Genomic DNA, 24,463 nt, shown 5'->3' with positions numbered 1-24,463 from the left:
GGAAGCCGGAGGCGGATCCTGCTGGCTGAGGGGGCGTTGTCTGGGTGGTTCGGCTGCCGGCGGAACCCGGCGAGCGGCGCTGAGGGCGGCTGCGGCGGCTGCGGCGGCAAGAGAAGAGAAGGCGGCGGGGCGGGGAGCGGCCTCCGAGGGGAAGGTGGGCGCCGGGCCAGGAGGCCGGCCTCGCGAGGGCGTGCGGGTCCGGCGCGGTGGGAGCACCCCGGAACCCCGGCCGGGTTCCCGAGGGCCGGGCAGGGCATGGAACCACCGCCGCCCTCGCATCTCCGGGCACCGCGAGGGTCAGTGGAGCTGCAGGGTCAGGCGTGTTAACCCGTGGCCGCGCGGTGCTCTGGCTCAGAGACGAAGACCGGTCCGGGGCCTCGAGCGGGGCCTTCCCCTTCGTGCAGCTCCCTCGGCATGGAAACCCCACCCGCGTCCCCTCCCGGCCTCCTCCGGCTCGTCGCTGCCGGCCGCCCGGGCACCGCCCGCGGGAAGAAGCGGGTCCCTCCCCGCCCCGGCTCGCTGCATCACGCTGTAGTTGATAATAGTGCTTAAGACTACAGAGCTCCTAGCCCCCCCAGCCCCACTGGCGTAAGACCTCTCCGTGCCTCGGTTCCGCGTCTGTAAAACGGGTGTAATAACGGTTCCTACGTGGTGGGGTTCTTGTAGCATTTCATGAGTTGGTGAATGTAAAGCACTCAGAGTGCCTGCGGCTTAATCGCTTGGCTGCTCTTCTCAGCCCTTAAGACAGGTCGCGCACACAGCGGTGGAGACTGTGTGTTGCTTCAATGAGTGAATGAAGGTTGAACGGGGTTTGAACAGAATTGTGAGAAGCATTAGGCCTAGAGTGGGGCTGTAAGGAGGCTTTCATTCTGGAGGTGAGCAGGGTTGGGAATGGAACAGAGGGTGTATGTGAGGGCTGCTATAACAAAATACCGCAGCCTGGTGGGGGCCTTGAACAGTAGACATTTATTTTCTCACAGTTCTGGGAACTAGAAATCCAAGGTCAAGGTGTCAGCAAGATAGTAATATATACTATCTTGGTATAGATTTGTAGCATTTAGAACAGGAGGATACCTTAGAGATTATCTGACTCAATGGGGGAACCCCTCCACTTTCACAGAGGAAAAAACTGAGGCCCAGAGTCTCCATCCATCCTGAAACCATGTATTGAGCACCTACTGTGTCCAAGGCACTCTTCTAGGTACCAGAGATACGCTGATCAACAAGACAGAGGAATTTTTTTACCTTGTGACAAAGTGAGTTAGCTGCACATATATAGAGAGCCCCGTGCTTCTTGTATCACAACACAAGGCCTGTGTTGCACATGTTCATCCTCATGTGTGCTGTGCTTTAATTTGGTGCTTATCTCTGGGGTCACCTGGACAGTCAGGTATAGGTAGTAGACTGAAGAGGCTACTGACTTATTCTAAGGAAGGCCTTTGAGCTATTGCATGTAACTTGGAGAAGTGGTTAAGCATGTGGACTTTGGAGTCAGATTCCCTGGGTTTAAATCCCAATTCTGTGCCTTATTGATTACCTATTACTTATTAGCTGTGTTTGTCCTCTGTAACTCTGTTCAGGTTATCTATTGCTGTGTGACAAACTATCCCAAAACTTGGTGACTTAAAAACTGTTTTATTTTATCTCACGGTTTTGTGGGTCAGGAATTCAGGCAGGGCCGCGCTGGGTGGTTCTTCAGCTCCATATGGTATGGACTGGGAGTGGTGATCAGCTGGAAGGGCTGGTGTGGAGCATTCATTGTGGCTTTGCTCCCATATCTGGTACCTGGGAAGGAATGGCTGGAAGGCTGGGCTCAGCTGAGCCCGTCTGCGCCGTGTGCTCTCTCCAGCTGGGTATCTTACAGTCCTGCTGTTGACTCAGGCCTTCCAGAGGCAGTGTCCAAAACATGGAAGGTGGAAGCTGTCGGCTTGTAGGTCTTGGGCCCAGAAATGGGCACAACTTTACACCCTTCCTTTTACCTGTTCTGTTGATTAAGGTAAAGGCTGTTCAGATTCAAGGAGAGGAGACCTAGATCCCACCTCCCCTTGGGAAGAGGGTCGAGAAGTTGTGGACCTCTTTTATCCACCAAATGCCTCATTGTCCTCATCTGTAAAATGAAGCTAATAGTATGTAGTATCTATTTTACAGTTATTCTGAGGATTAAATGAGTTAATATGTGTAAAGAGCTTCAAATACTGCCTGGCATAGAGGAAACATTTGATAAATATTTGTTGTTATTATTGTTACTAGGTACATGATACATTATTCATAGCTGTTATTCATAGAACACATAAGAAATACAAGATGCAAATTCGTTTTCTGGAGTTTTTTATAATCTTATTGGGGAGGCACAGGATTGACATCATGAAGCAATTAGAGAACTATACTAAGTAATATAGAATAGTTACAATTTTTATAGTCAAAGTAAACTGTGGAATGGTTCATAACTTTGCGTGTCACTTCTCTATAGCTAGAGAATGTCTAATATAGATTCAGAATATTTGCTGTATTTTAACATTTAAGTCTTTGGAGGAAGGTTCTATGTTGTGTTTTTAATGTCCTTTTTCTCATGGACATAAGAGCATGGGCTCCAGGGCTTAGGAACCAGGAGGTGAGATGATGGGAGGTGAGATTTGGAGATTCTGAGTTGAAGGGTCATACGGTTGGAGATGTTCAGCAGAAAGCTGGACATTTGGAACTGGTGGCTGAAGCTGGAGTTTCAAATTTAAGAATTGTCTGCTCTGAACAGGTGAAAGCCAAGAATAGATATGATGGTGACGGGAAAGAGAAGAGGGCCCAGGTGCTGAATCTTAAGGGACATTAACGTGTGGGGGGCCCACAGGGGAAGAAGTGCAGCCTGGAGATGGGACAGATCAGGGACATGGAGAACCGGGAGCCTTCTGGGCAGGAGGAGTTCCACAGTGGAGGTGGGCAGGCTGCACCACCACCTGTTGTGGGAAAGCCTGGGGGGAAGGGACTGAGGGCAGGCCACTGGGGGGAGTCTGTTTCAGCACAGTGAGAAGGGCAGCAGGTTGTAAGGTGAAAAAAGGAGTGGTGAGAAAGGGTGTGTAGCTTGCTCTTTCAAACGTGTGAGGGGGGGGCCTGTGATGATTAGATATACCTGGGGGAAAGGTTTGTTGTCCTGTTTTGTTTTGCTTTGCTTTTTTCAGCACGGGGCCATCTTGGCGTGTTTACAGGGACTGGTGAGCCAGTGGAGGACAGAGTGGAGCACTGAAAGGGGTGATGAAGCAGAGTCCTAGAGGAGGAGGAGAAGGGAAGTTAGCTTTGGAAGGAGAAGGCGCACTTCATCCTTTGAGGTGAAGGGATTGGGGGGGTGAGGGGAAAATTTGGAATCACAAAAGGAATTTAAAGGTACTCAGGGTATAGTAAGAATCAACCTTAGTGAAGTCAGGGTCACAGTCATTTTTATGGAAGAGGGAGACAGACGTGGTGAGAATGAAGAGAATGGAAAGGATTCAGAAGCACTGTTGTGGGGAACGTAGACGGAGTTGAAAAGAAACAAATAGAAGACATTACTAACCAGCAGCAGAGATCAGCTAGCGTGCATTTTAGTGGTTGAGTATCTGCTGTGTGCCAGGTGAAGGTGGATAAGATGGTACCTTCAGAACTCACGGCAGAGTTGGAGACACAGGTGATAGGACATAATGACAGGATATCTTACTGAAGTATTTATGCGGTAAGATCGCACAGATGTGACCCCAAAGTCAGACTTGAGCAGGGAACGGTGGGGAAGAAGAAACGTGGCCGGAAAGACTTCAGGAGCAGGTGACAGCTCAGCCAAACCCTGTTCAGAGAGTGGGCGTTATCTGGAAGGTGGGAGAGTCATTTGTCAATAAAGTATTCCCAGGACAGGAAGTATCAGAACCAGAGACTTTTGAGAAGAGAGCAAGGCAGAAGTCTGCAGTCCACCTGCTTCAGAATCACCTGGATGCGTACAGTGCAGATGCCTCGGCCCCAGGACTCTGCATTTTAACTGGCTCTCTAGGTGTTCCTCCTAGATAACATGAGTTGAATATTTAATACATGCCAGGGGCTATTTTAAATGTTCACATGGGTTCTCACAATTATCTCAATAACTGTGAGATAGGATGAGGAAAGTAGGACACAGAGAAGTCATTTGCCCAGTCGTATAGCTAGTGAGTAGTGGGCTAGGGGTCCAAAACTGGCCAGGAACACAGCTTGTTTGGGGAGCTGCAGGTAGTTTATTTTGGAGGGCACACCTGGGATTAATAGGAAGTAAGCCTAATAATAATAATAATAATAACAATAAAAGTAGAGGCCATGTTAAAAAGATTTTGCCTTCATGGTTTAGTGACTTTTTCAGTAATGCTTATGTATTGAGAATGAAAGCAAATAAAGCAGGTAATGGCTTTTTAGTTTTTACTACCAAACTGCCATTTTAACTTCCACAGTCTCATCTCAATCTGACTCCATTTCTCCCCACTTTTCCTCTTCCAAAAACCATCTCTTACTAGACTGAGCTCCTCATCGTCAGAGCCCATGTCTTAACTCATAAAGTATCTAGCTCAGACTGTTTGGCTTCATTGTCATGTACTTGTGTGTGTGTTTCCTCCCCTAGAATGTAAGCTTCATGAGGGTGGGGACCTGGGTGTTTTGCTTTAGCCCTTGAGCCTGGCACAGAGGAGTCAGTAAGTAGATGTTGAGTGATGAATTTTCTGTATCCATATAATGGCTTCCGTCTCACTCAGAGTCAAAGTCAAGGTTCTTAAAAAGCCCTACAAGGCTCTATGTGGTCTGGCCCTCTGCTTGTCCTTCCCCTCCCTGCCTCTCCCCTCCCCCTGGTGTCAGGTCCTCCCTCTCCCTTGGCTTCAGCTGCCCACTCAGCTCCGGCTCAGGCTTCATGATTGCCAGTGTTTCTGTTCCAGGAGCCCCGGCTCATTCCCATTCCTTCCTCAGGTCTCTGCTAAAGTAGTGCCTTGTCAGAGAGGCTGGAGGGATGAATGGATGGAGGTGCTGCCTTGCGGTACCTCTCTTATTGCCGTCTTATGGTGTGTGTTCATTTATTTTGGCTTGTGTCTTATCTCCCCAAATAGGCTCGTAATTTTCCTCAACTTCTACTTCAGTGCCCCATATACAGCTGCTCAATAAGTATTGATTTCATCTTATCCAGTTGGCCATTTCCCAACCTCATAAGTGATTATATATGTATACTTTTTCATTGAAGTAATCTAAGTAGAAATGAGAGACGTGCATGTAGTATTAGCATGGTCATATTCTGGATTTGCACTGCCAAATATGGTGACTATTTAAGTATAAATTACATTACATGTTCAGTTCCTCGGTCGTACTCACCGCATTCCCAGTGTTCAGCGGCCCTGTGTGGCTCACGGCTGCTGTATGGAGCAGTGCAGATAAGGAACACGTCCATCACTGCTGATGGTTCTGCTGAACAGCGTTGGTCTAGATGCTTCAGAAGCTGTGTTTTTTGCTCGTTTTTTTAAACTGTTGTGACAGGGAATCATGACAGTGAAGTACAGGTCAGCCACTGGGTTTGGGTGCCATTTGATTTCTGGTGATGGCGTCAGGAATCACAACTTATCCATGTCCTTTGTCCTAGGTCTCCTGGATGGTGGAGCATGGACCCAGTTGCTACTCACAGCTGCCATCTCCTCCAGCAGCTGCACGAGCAGCGTATTCAAGGCCTGCTTTGTGACTGTATGTTGGTGGTGAAAGGAGTCTGCTTTAAAGCACATAAGAATGTTCTAGCAGCTTTCAGCCAGTACTTTAGGTACATATTTTAGACTTTGTTCTTCCAATTGTACGGAGCGAAAGCTCTTCTAGAATGGAACTATTTTGACTAAATTTTATTTTCTCCTTGGATTTCACTCTCCTTATCTTTTGTAGCACATTGTGGGTTTTTTGCTTTTGTATTGAATATTTAGGGTAACCTGAGAGGGAAAGAGCCTTTTAACTAAAATATATTTGGGGCACTTGAAACTATTTTGGCACTTTGTCTTTGATTTTAATAGTTCCAATTAATGTCTGTCTTCTGTATACATTTCTTATCCTTTCAGGATAAAAAGATTGAGGAATAGAATTTCTGGTAAGAACATTTCTGTGATAAGAAATCAGAGAGCATTCTATATGCTAATTTTTTTTATTAAAACATTTTAGTTTTTGTTTCTCATTTGACTATTCTAAGAAAACAGGTTTGAACTCAATTTACTTACCCCTGTAATCATTTTTGCCTCAGTGAAAGATTTACTTATAAATAATAATGTCAAGCAATAGTATTTCATTTATTTTTAACATTAGATTAAATATTCTATGTACATTTTCTGATTAACTAGATTTATCTCTCTTTAAGCACTAAAGCTTCTTTTTCAGTACCTTTTTTCCCCTAAAATTCATACTATTTTACTGCTCTAGTAAACAACATATGGAACAGGATTTACTCATTCCTTGATAATCCCGAATCATCAAATTAAATCCCAGCTGTCATATATGCTACAAGTTGTATTATAGTGGATTGGCTCACTGAGGTAGGCAGCACTTTTTGCCCGTGTGCAAAATGGTCCCCTACTTGGTCTTTGCCTGTTCTGTTTTCATAGAACAATTAGGTTTAGATGTTGTGATACATTGGCTATTTTGAGTTTTCCCCACTCTACTTCTGATATGTACTTTCCTTAAGTACATGTTAGAACAGAACTGAAGGCTATTTGGGGGATGCAGGTGATTGCATTTGACAAAACGTCTTTAACAAACTTGCAAGACAATTTACCTGACTCAACTTGGTAGTTTTACATGCGACAAATTCATTCACCTGTGAACTTGACTTGTGCCCAGAACAAAGTGCCTGGGCTTTATGGTGCCTTTTCCCCCCATTAACTTATAGGGCTCTCTCACTGCTGGTTTATGGACCACTGGGTTGCTGAGAAACATCCGACAGCCAGATAAATTACCGCTTAAAAAATGAGTATCTATCAAGTACCTAGAGTAGTCAGATTCCTAGAGACAGAGAGCAGAATGGTGGTTTCCAGGGCCTGAGGGGATGGGGATAATGGGAGTTATTGTTTCACGGGTATAGAGTTTCTGTTTGGGATGTTGAAAAGGTGCTGGAAATGGTGAGTAGTGATGGTTGTACAACAATGTGAATGTACTTAATGCCACTGAATTTATCATATGAACCATAGTCAAGTGTTTGATATGTGTATTTTGCCACAATTAACAAATTGAAATTTTAAAAAATGAGTGTATATCTAGGGTTGGTTTATTATAGCTATTTTTATTTTCAGATGTTTTTAAGACAGATATGGAAATATTTTTGTACGTGTTTTATGGTCTGATATGTACTATGTCAGACTAAACACAAAATATTGAAAAATGTGTGTTCTTTAGTTTTCTATACTCTGCAATTAGTAATACATTTGGATAATTGCATTTTGAAAAAAAGAACAATGAGTATATTTCAAAATTTTATGTTGAGATTTCCTTGGAAGTTTGGATATTCAACACACTAATTCAGTGCATCCTAATTGCTTTATTGGATGGCTTGCCAAAACCTTTTAAAGGATTAAAGCATACTTAATTTTAAAATCTTGGCATTTATAGAAGGATAGTAATTTTGAATATTAACATGAATATTATTTATTTAAAAAAGCTATCAGAATGTATGAACTGTTAACACTGTAAGCAGGTATCCTTTCTTTTATCAGGAGCCTCTTTCAGAATTCTTCAGGTCAGAAGAATGATGTTTTTCACTTGGATATTAAAAATGTAAGCGGCATCGGGCAGATCCTGGACTTCATGTACACATCGCATCTGGACCTTAACCAGGACAATATACAAGTCATGCTGGACACGGCACAGTGTTTGCAAGTTCAGAATGTTCTGAATCTGTGTCACACATTCTTAAAGTCAGCCGGTGTAGACCAGCCACCCAGCCTGCCTTGTCACAGTACATTCTCCCTGCAAAGTGCTTTGACTCCTGACGCTAACTGTGTTATCAGTGAAAACTACGCCCCTCATTTGCTGCAGGAGTGCTCAGCAGGTGTTCAGCAGGATAGAGTTGTGGATGAATCACATTCTCATGCTCCACCCTCAGCTGGTCTTCATACTTCCACAGCTGAAACCTCAAAACAAGCCCCTGATACATTAGATGGCAGCTGCACAGAACTGCCTTTCAAACAGCCAAACTATTACTACAAGCTCAGAAACTTGTACAGTAAGCAGTACTATAAACAAGCCACCTGTCCCAGTCATGAGAGAATAATCAAGCAGCCTTTCACTTTCAGCACATCTTCAGACCTTCATGTCGCGGAACACCAGCCCTGTGCTGTTGGTCACGCCGAGTGTGTCCTGGAGTCCTCCGAGCACTTGCCTTCCAACTTCCTGGCCCAGCCTTTGAGTGAACCTCCCCCAGGCCCTGAGCCAGACAATGCAAGCCAACAACCTACCAGACAGATGAGGCTCAAGAAGGCCATTCACCTTAAGAAGCTAAATTTCCTGAAGTCACAGAAATCTGCAGAGCAGCCATCTGAACCCAAATCAGATGACAGGTTAACCGAGAGGATAGAATCTGCCAGTGACCATAGTGTAGAGAAAGTTAACAGCCAAAGTGCTGAAGAAAAAGAAAGTGAAGAACTCATCAGTTCTGAGAATTTTAATTGCATGAATGAGATGGAGAGGCCCGAAGACACTGCGGCCCTGGAAGACCAATCCCAGACACTTCAGTCTCAGAGACAGTATGCGTGTGAATTGTGTGGAAAACCTTTTAAACATCCCAGCAATTTGGAGCTTCACAAACGGTCTCATACAGGTACACTGATTCGGTCCCCGCAGGCAAAAGGAAAGGAAATAATGCAGACGATCAGCTCCTGTTTTTGTAAGAAGTTTTGCTATTGCTTGATGACGTCATTGATATTTACCCAAAAAAATCAAAGAGTGTTAGCTATTTTTTATATTTTTGGTGATGCCTTTTAAAGAATAATCTTCAGTTCTGTAAATGCTTTCATAGAGCTAGTTTAAAAGGATGGTACACTTTTCATTTTAATTTTAATTGCGGTTGTATATGGGAAACTTTCCATCTCTAAAGTATGGCAGATTATTTTGATGCACTCAGGTTTTCAAATTAATTCTAAAACAGATAAGCAATATTTAGTTCTCTCTTTAGAATTAGATTGTTTATTTTTTAAAAGCATAATGTAGGTTAATTCAGACTGAAGTAATTTAGTTTGAGTAATCCTGAAAGCTTTGGAAAGTAATTTGAATGTCAGATTTTAAAAATTGTGATTTGAGAGGCAGGAGGCAAATTTTTTTTTTTTTTTTTTTTTTTGCGGTACGCGGGCCTCTCTCGCTGTTGTGGCCTCTCCCGTTGCGGAGCACAGGCTCCGGACGCACAGGCTCAGCGGCCATGGCTCACGAGCCCAGCCGCTCAGCGGCATGTGGGATCTTCCCGGACCGGGGCACGAACCCGTGTTCCCTGCATTGGCAGGTGGACTCTCAACCACTTCGCCACCAGGGAAGCCCAGGCAAAACTTTTAATAAGGATCAGCTTTAACCATTTGATATTTTCAAATGAAAATCCTTCCGTCTGAGCATTGAATTTTCAAAGTTTTGTTACCTTAATTCATACCTCCCCTTTCCAAAATGTTTATTTTTTCCAAAAGCTTTAAAAGAAAGTGTTATACAGTTATACATAATGTTATATACATTATGTAATATAATACATATATTACTTTCCTTCCTGCATTTAAGCATGATGACTCTAGTACACGTTACAAATTAATGGCAATTATCTTAGAGGCATGAGAAGGAATATGTTATAGGATCCTTCTAAAGTAACTGCTTTTCAAGGTACTTGTGTAATTGTGACCATTGATGTAATGTCCTGTTACCACTTTCGATTCCCTGTTTGCTTAGGTGTTTACTACCTCATTGCACTGTTGAGACTGAATTAATATTTATGAAAGCCCTTTATAAATTTTGGTGTATTTGAATATAAAATACTATCATTATTATTACTCCATATGAAAACAGTATCATTGACTCAGTTTTGCCCTGTAAAAACTTAATTTAGGTCATTCTGTAATTTTCTGGAGCCTAATCCTCACTACAATTTTTGAGAAACTTACCTATTTAGCTTTAAAGGAAACAAGAATTGTTTATTCTGCAAGAACATCTTTGGATAATAGTAGTCATACAGTTATATGGCACAGCTGCTTCCTGGGACATAAATATATTGAGAAGGGCAGCAGTTCTCAAAGTATGATCTGGGGAACCCTTTCAGGGGGTCATTGAGGCCAAAACTATTTGTATCATAATGTAGGATGCTCCTTGCCTTTTCCTTCTCCTTCTCCCACAAGTGTACAGTGGAGTCGGCTAAAGACTGCAGGACCTGTGATGAGGCCTTCACTCTGGTGACCAGTGAAAAATGTCTAGTCGTCTGTTTCAAAAATCACTCAGTTTTGATTTCTAATATGGATTATACTGCCAAATATGGCCCATATGAACAAAAGCTCTTTAGGGTCCTCAGTTGTTAAGAGCGTAAAGAGGTCCTGAGAACAAAAAGTTTGAGAACCACTGGAGTAGGGTTGTTAACCCTGGTCACTTGAGGGTCTTAGGAACTAGTGATCTCTTTTTTCAGACTCTCATATCTCATAGGGCGGACTTTAACGTAACATCTATTATCCCCATAACTTCAGACCTAAATGTAGTCCAAGATACAGCATCTATATGATCATAATTACAGTTGACCCTTGAACAACGCAGGGCTGAAGGGCGCTGACCCTCTGAGCAGTCGAAAATCCTAGTCTAACTTATAGTTGGTCCTCCATGTACTGGTTCCGCCACATCTGCAGACTCAGCCAACTTCCATCATGTAGTACTGTAATATTTACTATTGAAAAAAATCCATGTATGAGTGGACCTGTGCAGTTAAAACCCTGTTGTCCAAGGGTCAACTGTAGTTGGGGTCAGAAGCTCCCCCCTTATCCTTGAGGAAGCCATTAAACAGTTTTTAGGAAAAGATCAAAATAAAAGTACCTTAGCAGAAGCCCATAAAGCTGGCACACCCCAGCAATACAGTAGGAAGGGAAACATTTGTGTTATTTTTTTAAAAGGCTCTTAATGAAAGCACTTGATTTGAGGGGAGTGGGAAAAATGGAAGGTTCTTGGTCTTCACAGTCTGTTTATTAGGGTTCTAGAGGTGTTAAAGGCAGTACCTGAAGTATGTTTTTAAACAGATCATTTTCTAGAGACTGTCTTCAGAACTGCTGTGGTTTCTTTGTAGTAGAGTCCATTCTCTCCATCTATTCTGTACCAAAGTGTAATTATTCAGAGTTGCTGAAATCAGAGGGGGCCAAGCAGTCAGTAGGGGAACATGTCTCATAATGGAATCTTCTTTTCCCCTGTCAGCACGTTTCAACCAAGGCTGAAAGGCAGTGGGGGGTGCGGATTTTTCCCATCACACTCTCAGGAGATCCCGCTCTGCTTTGGGCTGTCCCAGGTTCATACCTCGTGTGGTGTGAATGAGTCACCCTGGTTCTGTTAGGAATCGGTGGTCATTGCAGGAGTCAGGCTGAGGACGGGTGGCCAGGTTCATGCTGTTCAGCCAGAAAACTCACATTTGATTTTCAACTGAAGGAAAAGTCTGTGTCCAAAGCCTAAATATGGTTTGAATGCAGATAAATTCGTTTGATTTCAACACAGGTGTAAATTTGGAGAACAATTTAATTTTTTAGAGAAAAGTAAATATAGATTTCACTTTTATCATCTCTGCCTATCATCTAAGGGCGAGAGAGAGGATGAGGATGAGGACAGAGGCTCCCCATTTTCATACTCTGATGATGAAGTATGTAATGCTGTGGTTTGAAAGGTGGGACCAAAGAGACAGCTTAAACATTTTAAACAGAAAACTATCCTGCAGGTGTTACTCATGGTTTTACAAGTTGTTGTTTTGTTTTGTTTTAGGTGAGAAACCTTTTGAATGTAACATTTGTGGGAAACATTTCTCTCAGGTGGGAATACTTTTATTTATTGTTAATAATTGGAAACCTGAAACCCAGTGTTTATTTTTATTACAGATAAAACATACTTTTGGACTTGGGAGAGAAGCCTCTGATGATATTTGTAACTTAAAAGACTTAAAAGACTTCAGACTAAGTCAAGAAAAAATAATTTTCAAGAAAAGAAATTTCTAGTTCATTGGGCAGAAAATACCATTTTTATAAGTGTGTGAACTCTCACAATACCTTTTTCCCCCATTAAGGATGGGTCCATTTCTAGTATATTTCTTTTCTTCCACAAGTGCTGTAAACCATATTGAGCACCACTTGGGGGCTGCAGATTGTGCTGGGCTGGATCCAAGACAAATGTCCTTATTCCTACTGAGACACTAGATGTTAGGATGTTGGAGAAAAGACCAAACACATTTCGTTCCCTGCTTTCACTACCATTACACATGTATTCTCTCACTCAGCTGGCATGTGTTGTGTCCTCCTATGGGCTCTGTACTATCTGGGCACTAGACATAGAGAAACCTAGAGATTGAATGTTCTAGAGAAAATTTTGAACATGATAGAATGGCTGTGGGATCCTGCTTTTCCTTTTGAAATGGAAGGTAACTCTTCCCCGCCACGTGCCGGGCATTGGCATTCCAGAAGCTTCTCGCAGGGACCCAGTGCACAGTCCTGCAGAGGAAGCAGTCACCCCACAACTGTTTTTTACACACGCATGTTAAGCCTGGAGAAATAGCGTGTGCAAATGCTGTCTTACTGGGGAAGGACCTTGGGGCTGGGCCTCAACGGAGGACTCGAGCCCTCTAATGTGGAGAGAGCAGGGCAACGTGGCCCCGCGGAGCACGGGAACAGCAGGAGCGTGGCCCCTGCTTTTGTCACATTCCCACGGAGCCAGCTCTTCCAATTTACCCTTCATCAGTCTCCCACACACCCAGACCTGCCATCTAATTACTTCTCACTCTTCCTACTGGCTGCAGGCAGTGATTCACCTCATCCTAACGTATTCCTGTGTATTACTAGTCCAGGCAGGGTCTGTGTACCCACCAAGTGTTCAGTAAGCTTCTGCTGAACTGAGTGGAGGGGTCGTTGCTCTACCTGCCTCTCTAGTTGAGGGCTGTGCTTCTTCCTACCAGCCTCACCTGGGGGTCAGAGCTTGGCCTCTAGAGCCAGACAGTCTGGATTTGGATCCAGCCTCTGGTTTACTGCTCTGACCTTGGACAAGCTACCTAACCATTTGGCACTCAGCTTTCTTATCTATAGAACAAGGGTGTGCGACCCCTGACCCCCATGGTGTGTGAGGAGTCAGTGGTTCATGAGATGATCAGCATCACACCTGGCTCACAGTGAGCCCTCAGGACACGTCACTAGTCCCTCCTGTTGCCATCACCTTCCTTCTCTCCTCTCTGTCCTCTCTGCTCTTGTAGACCAGTCTTCCTAAGGTGCACTTTCTCCACCCCACATCCCACCATTTTAACCTTTCTACTTTGGTGTAGTGGGAAAGTGTAAAACCTGGATTAATGACCATTAATAGTTAGCAATCTCTACTCTGGGCCTCATTTTTCTAATTCTTAAAAATAGGGATAATACCACCTCATGGGACTATTAGAATTAAATGAAAAAATGGACATGAAAGTCCTTTATACGTTTACATTGTGATAATTTAGGTTCTGTCCTTTTCTTGCTTGGAACCCTTCCTTGACTCTTCAGTGCTAACCAAATAAAGTGTACCCAGCCATTCAAGCATCGAGTCTGCCTTCAGCCTTCTCTCCTGGCGTTAATGCCGGGGCTCACCCTCAGAGATTCTGACTCTGTTGGTTGGGGCTGGGGCTTGAGTGTTGGTACTTTTTAATACAGTGGTTTGGATGGCAGCCCTGTCCATGGCTTCAGACCTTGTCCTACACTTTCCCTCTCGAGTCCCACCAAGGGCAGCCCTGTCTGATAGACGCTACAGAAATCCTCCTCTTCTGTGTTGGTGTCTGAATGTTTACCAGATTTTTATGACTGTAAAGTTATGTAGAGTTATAGTTTACAGATGTATATCGCTGTTTTATTTCATAATGAAGTAATGAAATTTTGTGAATAAGCTCTGCTATGTGCTAGGGCACAAAGACAAGTAAGGCTTCAATTAGCTTTGTGTTTAGAGGAAGAAACAGTTGTATAAACTGATAAAGCACAATGAAACACTGCAAGTGCCGTGACACTTGTATAGGCAACAGTATGAAGAAGAGAGTAGTCATTTCTACCTGAAAGCTGGCGGGGGCGGGGTGGGCACTGAAGACAGGGAGTCAGTGATCAGCCTAGAGTCTCTGGCATTCCAGGTGGAGAGAGCAGTGGTGGCGTTTACACACGGATACTCAGTAACCTGTCCTTCATTTCTCATACGAACTGGAGTATGTGTGGTTACAATGGACTGGAAATATTTTCCTTTCTGGAAGATTTAGAAAACAGACCTACCAATAAGAATTAATCTTTTATGCTGTGTAGTATTTCGTAGTGTTAGTCTTTTTTTTAAAAAAAAGGTCAGCCACAACCTTAATTATGAGTCAGCAAGCAGTTTGAGACCTCAGCTTTAAAAAGCTGTGATAAGCCTAGATTGTGACAACAAACTATGCACGTATTAATATAATGCTGGACACTGTATGGGCCTGGATCTCAGCAAGTGAGAGTCACGCAGTACTTTAGAGTATGAATGAGGCTCCATTTGGAGCCACGTGTCTCCCGTGTGGAGGAGAACCTGGGCCATTTGATGCATCCAGGGGAGAAAACTAAGATAGTGACAGGTCTGGAGTGCCTGTCACATGAGAAACAGGAAAAGGGAAATAGTGTATTTGGCTGTCTTTGGGGAGAGGAATGGAGTTGCTTTGTCTCTCCAAGGAGGCAGAATAGAAACACTGGGCAGCTGCTGCAGAAGGACAGGTTCTGAGAGGCTCGGTGCCCTCCCAGCAGCTCCTGTGTTGTGTCCAGGGCATGACTGACGGGATACAGTATCCCGTAGGAGGCTGCTTAGTCACATTCCAGGGCACTGATGTGGCCCGATGCCACGGGTGGCAAAGTGTCATCCCATCCATGGTGAAAATGCAAAAAATAAGAATATTTTAATGAACTTTTCTTAAATTTTTATATTTTCAACTCTGAGGTGATATTTCCCACATTTTCAGTGTTAAATGTCCTTTTATCAATGTAATGATCATTGTTCTTTAGGTGATATCTCTGTGTTAATCTCCATATTTTTTTTGTTTTGTTTCAAAGTCTTAAAACTTCTAAACTAGATTACTTTTAAGATCTGAGTTCTCTTTCTCTAAAGCTTTCTGGTTCTCTATTTTTTTATATAAACAATCAACAGCCACTAGAAGAGTACTCTGACAGAGAATCTCTGCTTGGTTTGATCATGTTTAAATACTGAGTTTCAGGTACCTATTAGAAGGAGTTTATTTTTTAAACTCAACAAATCAGGTGTTAACTTTTTTTCTACAGCAGAGTTTTTCACTTCAAAATTCTGACAACTCCATCCTAATTTAAAATGGTATCCACTTAGAAAGGGTGGAACTTCCTTTTGTGCTAATATTTTTTAGCCCAACAGCAGCACAAGCTTTTGAGTCCACAGACAAAGCTGAATCAGAATATTCCATCCCTGCTATAGGGGCTGAGGCTGCTTCCCTCCCAGAGCCTCTGTTTACTTCCTGTAATGTGTGAATTATACTTTATGAGGACATTGTGATGACTCACTGAAACACTATTTGCAACTGCTTAGCAAAGTGTTCCATTCATAGTAAACTCTTAATAAATGAGGGTTACTAGTATTAGCACTTACTGGAGTTTTCATGGATCCAACTATAGATGATGTCTAAGATGTATAATTAGTAATAAAGCATAGCAAAGTTTACCAAAAATAAAGACTCCTGACTAAAGGGCAAATAATCTGGGCCCCACTGTGCTGTGTAATTTGGTATAAATTATCTGAACGCATTATTGGGTTTTTTTGCCTGAATCTTTCCATTATTTAATCTACTTTTATACCATTTATCAGACTAATTTGTGCTCCTTTATTTGGGGGAATGATAATTACTTTCATTAGACATGTCCAGTATTAAATAGCTAAGGAAACATCTTAAAGTTTGTTTTACTGTTGTGTACTATAATCTTAAGTGGAAGATCATTCAGTTTGAAAACAAGTAATTGTTGACTTTGAAAACCAAAGTAATTGTTTACTTGTTTACTTTGAAAACAAGTAATTGTTATGCTTTATTTAAAAAAGAAAGATGCAGCATTGCTAAGAATCAAATCAGAATGCATTTCAATCATAATACATAGTTTACAAAATAACTTGAAACAAGAGGGATCTAATTTAACTGTTGAGCAGATGGTGCTATTCAAATTGTTATTTAAATGACAAGCTTTTCTGAAATTTGGAAATGACTGATTTAAAGCCATCAGTGGTGCATTATCTCAACTCCAGTGAACTGGTTCCTGGATGGCAAAGTGACTGCTTGTCATACTGAATTCAGCACAAGCTAGTTTATTCACAGAAACTCGCACGCCCTCATGTAAGACAAGAGTTTAAACTCAGACAAACTAATATTAATTTCTGGCCTACCATGTAACTAGAGCAAGTAATTTATTTATTTGAATCTCAGTTTTACACCTAGAAAATAGAGATAATAATACCAATTTCTAAGAGTAATTTAGTTATACTGTACTTGTAAAGGCCTGAGTAGACCAAATATCTATTGCTGTTGACATTTGCTGTTTTTTTACTGTTATTAATAGTCATTCAGTTAAAAGCTGGGTATTTCCCAGTGTTCTGCCAAATTCTTTCTCTTTGATTATCTAAAATAAACAAGTTTTTTCCTAAGCTATATTTATCATATTCTGAAATGTGGTATCTAACTTAGTGTTTCCCAGAGTCTGATAGACATAAAGAATCTTCTATGTTATATGACATAAAATCTACAGACAACATTCTTTATACCTGTCCACAGGTTCAGAACCACCTTCAAACCTATAACCATGAACTATCTTTGCATTTTGTTTAAAATATACATAGCAAATTTGCAATTTTACATAGCCAAGTTTGTGAGTTGGGTATTACTGTTCATTTTCTTTTTTTGGCTAATTTTGTGCATAAGGCCTGCAACATTATTACCCTTGGATATAGTCATCCTATTCAGTATTTTTTGTAACAAAACTATAAAAAAATTAAGTTGGGAAATGACAGATTGAGAGTGTTAAATTACAACAATGGGAGATTGTGTTTCCAAATCCTAATTTGAAACATTTGCCAGTAGCTTTTGTAATATCTGAGGCATTTGCAGGTTTAATTTCACTGTACTTTAGGCAATTTAATATTGATTTCCTGTTGATTAGTACATGGAAATCTATTTTGTGATCTCCATTTAAATCAGTTATTCTTCGTAAAGCCCTGCTAGTTTCAGAGATTAGAAACGTAAAAGGCCTGCAGCTGAAGGACTACTGTGAATCTCCTGATTTGCTTTTTTGCACGAAGGTGAAAATGACCAACCTGTCAGGCAGAACAACTGTACTGCCAAGAAGAAATACTTTTTGGAAATGTCTTTCTTTATAAACAAAAGCTGTTTTTCAGGAAGAAACAATACTGAAATAACCAAGTACAAGTGCTACCTTTTTTTCAAATGATGTTGCATATAGGTGGTCCAGGTTTTTTAAAAAAATGAAATAAAATACATCAAGAGCTGTTTACAGCCCAAGCTTAGCGACCCCTAAAGCAGCCTCCACAGTGTGTCAGGCCCATTTTAGAGGGGGCAACACCATGCACACCTGAGGCGGACGGACCAGGGGCTGGCGTGGAGCAGAGCTGAGAGGCTCCCCTTTTCAGCTCACTGCTGGGCGGGGCCGCTCCTGACTCAGAACCAGGGGGGGCCTTGATCTCCTTGCATGTGGCTGCTTCTGAGTCGTGCATCCGGAGTCTTCATTTGGAAGTTGGACTGGAACCTGGCTAAATCTGCCAGTTTTCCTTTTGAATTTATGTGCTCTTAAAATTTTTTTTTCACTGTTGGCATGTTTTTTCTTTTCCTTTTTTACAGGCGGGTAACTTGCAGACTCACTTACGTCGGCATTCTGGGGAGAAACCATACATCTGCGAGATCTGCGGGAAGAGGTCAGTGCCGGGCTTGTTCATTCGCACGTCAGGAGCAGTCTCGGCATCTCTGAGCCACGTAGGGGCTCACTGTCACTCAGAAACACAGTAAAGCCAAACCCTCTGGCTTTTCTTGTGACACACGTGAGAATAGCAAAAAGAAATGGAAATGTTAATTAAAGGAAAGAGAATCTAGGACACAAGTCTTAGGAAATGTGATTTTACATGAAACAACATTATCTTATGCTAAAATTTCCATTCATTACAAAAATATCTGTTAAAATAGATGACTGGCCCCCACGGAGGTGACTATCTGGTAGGGGTAATGAGACTCGCAGCCTGAATACCTGGAATCAGGAGAGGAGGTGGTAGGAGGCACCCCAGCTGCGCACCCAGACCTGTGAAGGGCCAAGAGTTCAGCCACAGGAAGGCCTGGCAAGCCTGAGGGCTGGGGAGGCCTTGGACTTGCAAAGTGAGACTTGACTTGGTGACAGTCTCCCTCTGGAGGTGGAGCGCAGTATGAGGAGATGGTCCCTCCTCTGGGCATACCGGCCTGCAGCGTGGACTCCCCACCCCTCACTGGGGGTGTTTGTCGGGAGTCCACGTACTCTGTGATCTATTGGTTGGTCATTCTAGGACAGCAGGCAACAACCAGGACTATACCAGTCACACAGTGTTTTCTTCATTCGTTTAACCAGTCATTCACTTGGCATTTATTGGTCACCTACTGTGTGCTAAATGCTGTGTTGGGAACATACAAATTCTCAGCCCCTGATAAGTTCGTACTCAGGAGTTGGGGGCGGGGTGGGATGGGCATAGGACAGCTATAGTCACAGTCCTCTGCTAGGATGGGACAGCACTCTTGATTTGGTTCCAGGAAGACAGTTGTCTTTGCAGATGGTAGAAAACAAAGAAGTAAAAGCTACCTAGCCTGACATGTCTCCCTTTCTGCCGTAGCTGCCTGAACACCAAAGGCCAGGTTTAGTGCCCAGGTCACATGTACTGCCTGTTTGAGGCGCCTCTTAGCATAAGCCCCCTGCTGCTTCGCTTGGGGTCCCTGTTTTGCAGGGTGTTTTAAATGTGAGCCTTCTGAGCTCCATGCATTTAAAATCATGTCTCTATGCAACACCTTCCCCCAAATGCAACCTCTTATTCTGCTCGAGTGTGGTGGGAAGGAAAGAGCATAGAGCTTCATACTGGGGGTTGGGTTGGAATTACTCCCCAAGCTAACTTAGTGATCACCTCTGAAGAAGAAAGGTTAGTGAAAGTAGGTAAGAAAAAATGTTTTAGAAACAAAACACTTGGATCGTTTTCTACTTTCCTTTAAAGAGAGAAAAAAAGTAAACTTTTTTTTTAAACCTCTGAAATGAAATCAGGCCACTCCTCATCAATTTCCGAAGTAATAGAGGGAGCAGCCCATCTCCTCCCTCAGCGACTTGCAATTAGATTTGCAGTGACGTAGAAAGGCTCTTAATTGAATTTCCAAATTGCATTACAGGTTTGCAGCCTCTGGTGATGTCCAGCGTCACATCATTATTCACTCAGGAGAAAAACCACACTTGTGTGACATCTGTGGTCGAGGTATAGCTGAGGGTTTCCCTTTTCCTCCTTGAAGATTTCTGATTAAAATGTTCTCAGCCCTTCAATTTAACCCCTGTTGTGGTCTCTCTAGGGTTCAGTAACTTCAGTAATTTGAAGGAGCACAAAAAGACACACACGGCTGATAAAGTCTTCACCTGTGATGAGTGTGGAAAGTCTTTTAACATGCAGAGGAAGTTGGTAAAGCACAGAGTTCGGCACACGGGTGAGCGGCCTTACAGCTGCTCTGCCTGTGGTAAGTTCCCGCCCACCGCAGACCCGCGGTCACCTGGTCATCCCTGTGGGGAGGGCACCGGGGTCTGTGCCCACCCCGTCCTGGGCTGTTAGGGGTCTCAGATAAGTCGTCCCTTTTTTCATGGGTAAAATGGAAGTGATGCTGTTTCTTAACCACCTTGGTCCTCTGATTCGTCTGCATTTGTGTAGCAGACATTTACTGAGTGTCTTCAAGGTATCAGGAACTGTCCTGGGTGCTCCAGTTACACAGATGACTGATGCTGAGTCCCAGGTGCCCTGTGCTCCTGGTCTGGGCCCGTGGAGTGTTGGCGGTTGGAAAAGCGGGGGAGAGCGTGGGGTGCAGCAGCAGGGGCTAGAGCATGGTGGCCTGCTGGGGCCTCGGGGGCACACGGTAGGCTCAAGAGGGAGAGATCATATTGAGATCATATTGTGTATCATGAAGCAAAGGGCATTTCTTCGGCATTTGACACCTCAGAAAAGTCATCAGGAAGGAAAGGGAAGGCTGGCAGCTCTCAGTTTCCAGGCACATCACTGCACAGATGAGGAAACTAGGATTGCAAGTTAGGTCTCCTGGTACCTGTGATAACAGAGTGTTCGAACCTCTGAAGGACTGGGAGGGCCTGTATGTATGTGTGGTGCAGGTGTGCACATGTGCACAAATGTGCCCCTGACAATGTGGATTGAATCGTGGGCAAATGAGTGAATAACCATTTTTATGATTACCTGTTTAGAACAAATAGGAAAAATGCTCAGAGTCAGGCTGTGCGGAGCCTGGAATTGGGGCATCCTCGGAGTGGCTTGTTCTAGTTGTGGTTGGTGTCTAAATTAGGGCAGGACGCGTGGGATGTAACCAAAGGGAGGCAGCTTTGTTTGTATCTCCCACTTACGCTGTGTACAGATCTCCTAGACACCAATGTCGACAGCTCCATTACTATTAAAGGATAAAATTGCATCACTTTAAATCACAATTGCAGTCTCAAGTCACTAGTTTAAAATGTCAGTTCTAAATTATTATTACAACTGCGAACTTGATTTCAGGTTCACTGTTCTCTTCCTTCCCCAGCCAGGCCTGCTGCTGGCTAAGACCCTGTAGAGAAAGCAGTGCAGCAGGACCCTCTCTTCCCCCCACTTCGTTTCCACCCCTCCAGCCACTCACTGACCATGGTTTCTGACCCTAACAAGGTCAGCTTTCAGGGAAAGGGGGAGAGAGAAAGGGAGCAGGAATGGTCTTACATGATAGGTTCAAAGCATTATAACACCTTCATTGAGATAAATCCCATACTATAAAATCTAGCCATTTAAAGTGAACGATTCAGCGGTTTGGATGTATTCAGCGTTGTGCTACCCTCACCACCATCTAATCTTAGAACCTTTTCCTCACCCTAAATAAGAAACCCCACACCCATTAGCAGTCACTCCCCATCCGCTCCCCTCAACCCGAGGTAACCCTTAATCTACTCTCGGTCCCTATAGATTTGCCTGTTGCAGACACTTCATATAAATGGAATCATGTAATACGTGGTCTTTTGTAACTGACTTCATTTCACTTAGCAAATCTGCTCTGAGCATTCATGTACAAGTTTATGTGTGGATGTATGTTTTCATTTTCTTGGATTCAAAAGACAGTTTCCGTTTTAAGGTGGCTTCCCATTCTGAGCTTTGCTAAGTTTAAAGCTTGGTCCTCTCTCTGCCTCTTCCTTCCTTCCCTCCCTCCCCCGTCCCTGTCCCTGTCTCTCCAGCATTTCATGCTTCTTCTAAAGACAGCCTTCCCTTCCACTCTGTTCTCCTTCCCCAGCACTCAGCTGTACTTTTCCAAGATGGAAAGGTGCATTTTCTTTCAGCCGGACTTTTTCCTTTAGCGCTTGGTTTTGTATAAGCAGTTTCCTCCGAGGAGACTTTCTCTGTTGGCGCCCCGTCGCCTCTCTAGGCAGTCCTCTTAGGCTCCAGGCTGGCTCACTTCCCATCTGGGGACATACTCACATTCCGTGCTCTGGGGGATTGCAGGCCCACACCTGGAGGCAAGCGCTGCCCCACCGTGACCTCCCAATGGACACACGTCGAGCCTGGCTGCCCTGTGTTGACTTGAGGGCAGAGGGGAGACACCTCCCATATCCCGACTCTCACTGGGAACTCTACTGTGGCTGAAGTTTATACACGTTAAGGACCCTGAAAATAGTTAACACCTTTTGCCAACTAATTCCACTACTGAGAATTTATCTTAAGGAAACAATGAAAAGAAAGATGTTAGTTGAACCTCAGGTATAGTAGCAAACAGTTGGAAGCAGCCCAGATAGCCCACTGTTGCTTGACTAGGGCTGGATAGCTGAGAATTCAAATATAATGACATAGGAATAAGTGAAAAGTTCTAAAATATGTGTCCATGTAAATTGTGTAGTTTGTTTCAGTCCTTGGTAAATGTGTTATGACTTCTATAAGGTTATTTATTGGTTTTTCTCTTCCGATCTTCTAACCTACTCTCATGATGGGACTAGATCCCCTACCTCTAGCTTATACCCAGAGAAAGGAAATAGGACCTGGAGAAAGATGCGTAAAATTATGTTAAAAGCTGAATACATAAGTACCTTCAGAAAAGTTGCTTCTAAACTATAGATTGGCTGTGTTAGATTTATGAAAATCTGAACAAAACTGATGCGGTTTCCCAGTGTGGGCGTTCAGGGCAGGCGCCCAGGCCCACCCAGCGGGCACTCCTGTGCAGGGAGACGGGGCTCCAGAGCCCTTGCACGAGACGCCCAGACCAAGGCTGCAGGTTGGAGGGGCTACAGCCAGAGAAGAGTGGAAGAGTCTGGAATCAGAGTGAGCAGGTGACAGCAGGGCTCAGCTGAGTTCACGTGAAAGCAGAGTCCTGTGGGGTTTAGCAGGGGTGGAGGGGACTCCTTCCAGAATGTTCTCCTCTGAAAAGATCCCTTTGTCTTCTTCCAGGAAAATGTTTCGGAGGATCCGGCGACCTCCGCAGGCACGTCCGCACTCACACAGGGGAGAAGCCATACACATGTGACATCTGCAACAAGTGCTTCACCCGCTCTGCCGTGCTGCGGCGGCACAAGAAGATGCACTGCAGGGCCGATGACCAGGGGCAGGACGCTCTGGAGGAGCTCACGCAGGCCATCGAGACCTCGGACCTGGAGAAATCTCAGAGCTCGGATTCTTTTTCTCAGGACGTGTCCTTGACTTTGATGCCCGTGTCTGTTAAAATCCCCGTCCACCCAGTGGAAGAAGACTCAGTGGCAGAATTTGACGGCCACTGTAAGTTCCGGTCCCTGGTTCAGTCTCATGGAGTGAGTGAGCAGGAGAAGCTCAGCTTGGGTCCCCTCAAGCTCGCCAAGCCTCATGTGCCGCAGGCACAGCACCAGGCCTACAGCTACTCAGACGTGGAGGCCTCGGCTGGCACGGAGCCGCTGCAAGCCGACGGTATGGCCGCGATCCGCTCGTCCCTGGCTGCCCTGGACCATCACTGCGCCGACCCCCTGGGCAGCCGCGCATCCGCCCCTGCGTACAGGAACTCGGAGGGACAGTTCTTCTCCAGCATGACCCTCTGGGGGCTGGCGATGAAGACGCTGCAGAATGAAAGCGAGCTGGACCAGTGAGGTCCTCTATCAGCAGCTCAGCATCAGAGGTGGCTTTAGCCTGAGAGGCTAGATTCTGTCCCTCCTGACGGGGGATGGTCGTCGGAAGTGCCTTGAGCCCAGTGTGTGGGAAGAAAGGCCTCCTGGCACATCGTGGAAGTGGACGAGGGACTGAACTTCTTGCACCCCAGAAGGCTTGAGAGACCGTCTCCCAGATGTGGTGTGAACTGAGTGTAACTACTGTACATTTTGGTCATGGTAAAGGGAAAATATATGTATATAATAATACAGATATTATTTTTGCATTTTTACATGATTGAGATTTGTAGCATTTTGTATTTTTATTTACAAAAAGATTTTATTTGTATAGGAAACTCATACTATAATTTAATTTGAATAAATAAAAGTTGCCTTTCTGTATAATATTGTGTTTCCACAAATATTTTTATTAACCCAAAGACCATAGTGGTATGAAAAGAGACATTAACGAGGGCTCACCCTGCAGGGTTAAGTGCCAGGTTCAGTTCTTGTGCCGTCTTGGACAGTGGGCTTCGGGAGCCCTCAGAACAGAGCCTGAGTCCTGGCTGCCACTTCCTGGTCAGGTCATGGGCAAGCTCCTCAACCTCCCAGAACCTTCTCTGGGTTTGCTTTTCTGCAGCGTGAGATGAATAACTTTCAGCATTCTTACAAGGCTCAAATGATCTCCTCGTCCACTTGAAAATACCTGCCCAGGGTCTGGTTGCTGACAGAGCTTCTAAACGCGTCCAGTCTCTCAGCCGCCCAGCAGACCTGCTGGCCTCTGCGGGACAATGAGTCGCGTCTGTAGCGCTGTCGCGGGAAGGTCAAAGTGAGAGCAAGTGCATTGAAAGTGCAGTTACCTGTGTGGGCCGCGGAAGTCACTGGCCTGTAGAACTGCTTGCACAAAGGACTAGGAT

General features: G+C 44.1%; 1 protein-coding gene across 5 annotated transcripts; it reads left to right on the top strand.

The window, feature by feature from the left end:
* Nucleotides 1-47: 47 nt before the first annotated feature.
* ZBTB49 (zinc finger and BTB domain containing 49) lies at nt 48-23,928 on the top strand. Of its 5 annotated transcripts, XM_082611761.1 has the most exons (9): nt 48-875; nt 3,198-3,317; nt 5,600-5,770; nt 7,698-8,866; nt 11,953-11,999; nt 18,059-18,132; nt 19,610-19,692; nt 19,784-19,945; nt 22,885-23,928. In XM_082611761.1, the coding sequence occupies exons 2-9, from the start codon at nt 3,244-3,246 to the stop codon at nt 23,547-23,549; spliced, it is 2,445 nt and encodes an 814-aa protein (XP_082467887.1). In that variant the 5' UTR covers nt 48-875; nt 3,198-3,243; the 3' UTR covers nt 23,550-23,928. The 5 variants fall into 5 exon arrangements, with proteins under 5 accessions (XP_082467887.1, XP_082467889.1, XP_082467890.1 ...); XM_082611763.1 differs by lacking the exon at nt 3,198-3,317 and having other exon boundaries at nt 48-154; XM_082611764.1 differs by lacking the exon at nt 3,198-3,317.
* The last annotated feature ends 535 nt before the right edge of the window (nt 23,929-24,463 follow it).

The sequence above is a fragment of the Mesoplodon mirus genome (assembly GCF_964341445.2).
Source record: "Mesoplodon mirus genome assembly, chromosome: 2".
Taxonomy (NCBI): Eukaryota; Metazoa; Chordata; class Mammalia; order Artiodactyla; family Ziphiidae; genus Mesoplodon; species Mesoplodon mirus.
This window is presented reverse-complemented; position numbering and strand designations above follow the sequence as displayed.

Bases quoted from the DNA above. Each gene is read 5' to 3' on its own strand.
- ZBTB49 (XM_082611761.1), top strand. From the start codon at position 3,244: ATGAAGCAGAGTCCTAGAGGAGGAGGAGAAGGGAAGTTAGCTTTGGAA. The intron at 12,000-18,058 runs GTGGGAATACTT...CCTTTTTTACAG, and splicing joins GTGGGAAACATTTCTCTCAG to GCGGGTAACTTGCAGACTCA. The intron at 19,693-19,783 runs GTATAGCTGAGG...TGGTCTCTCTAG, and splicing joins GTGTGACATCTGTGGTCGAG to GGTTCAGTAACTTCAGTAAT.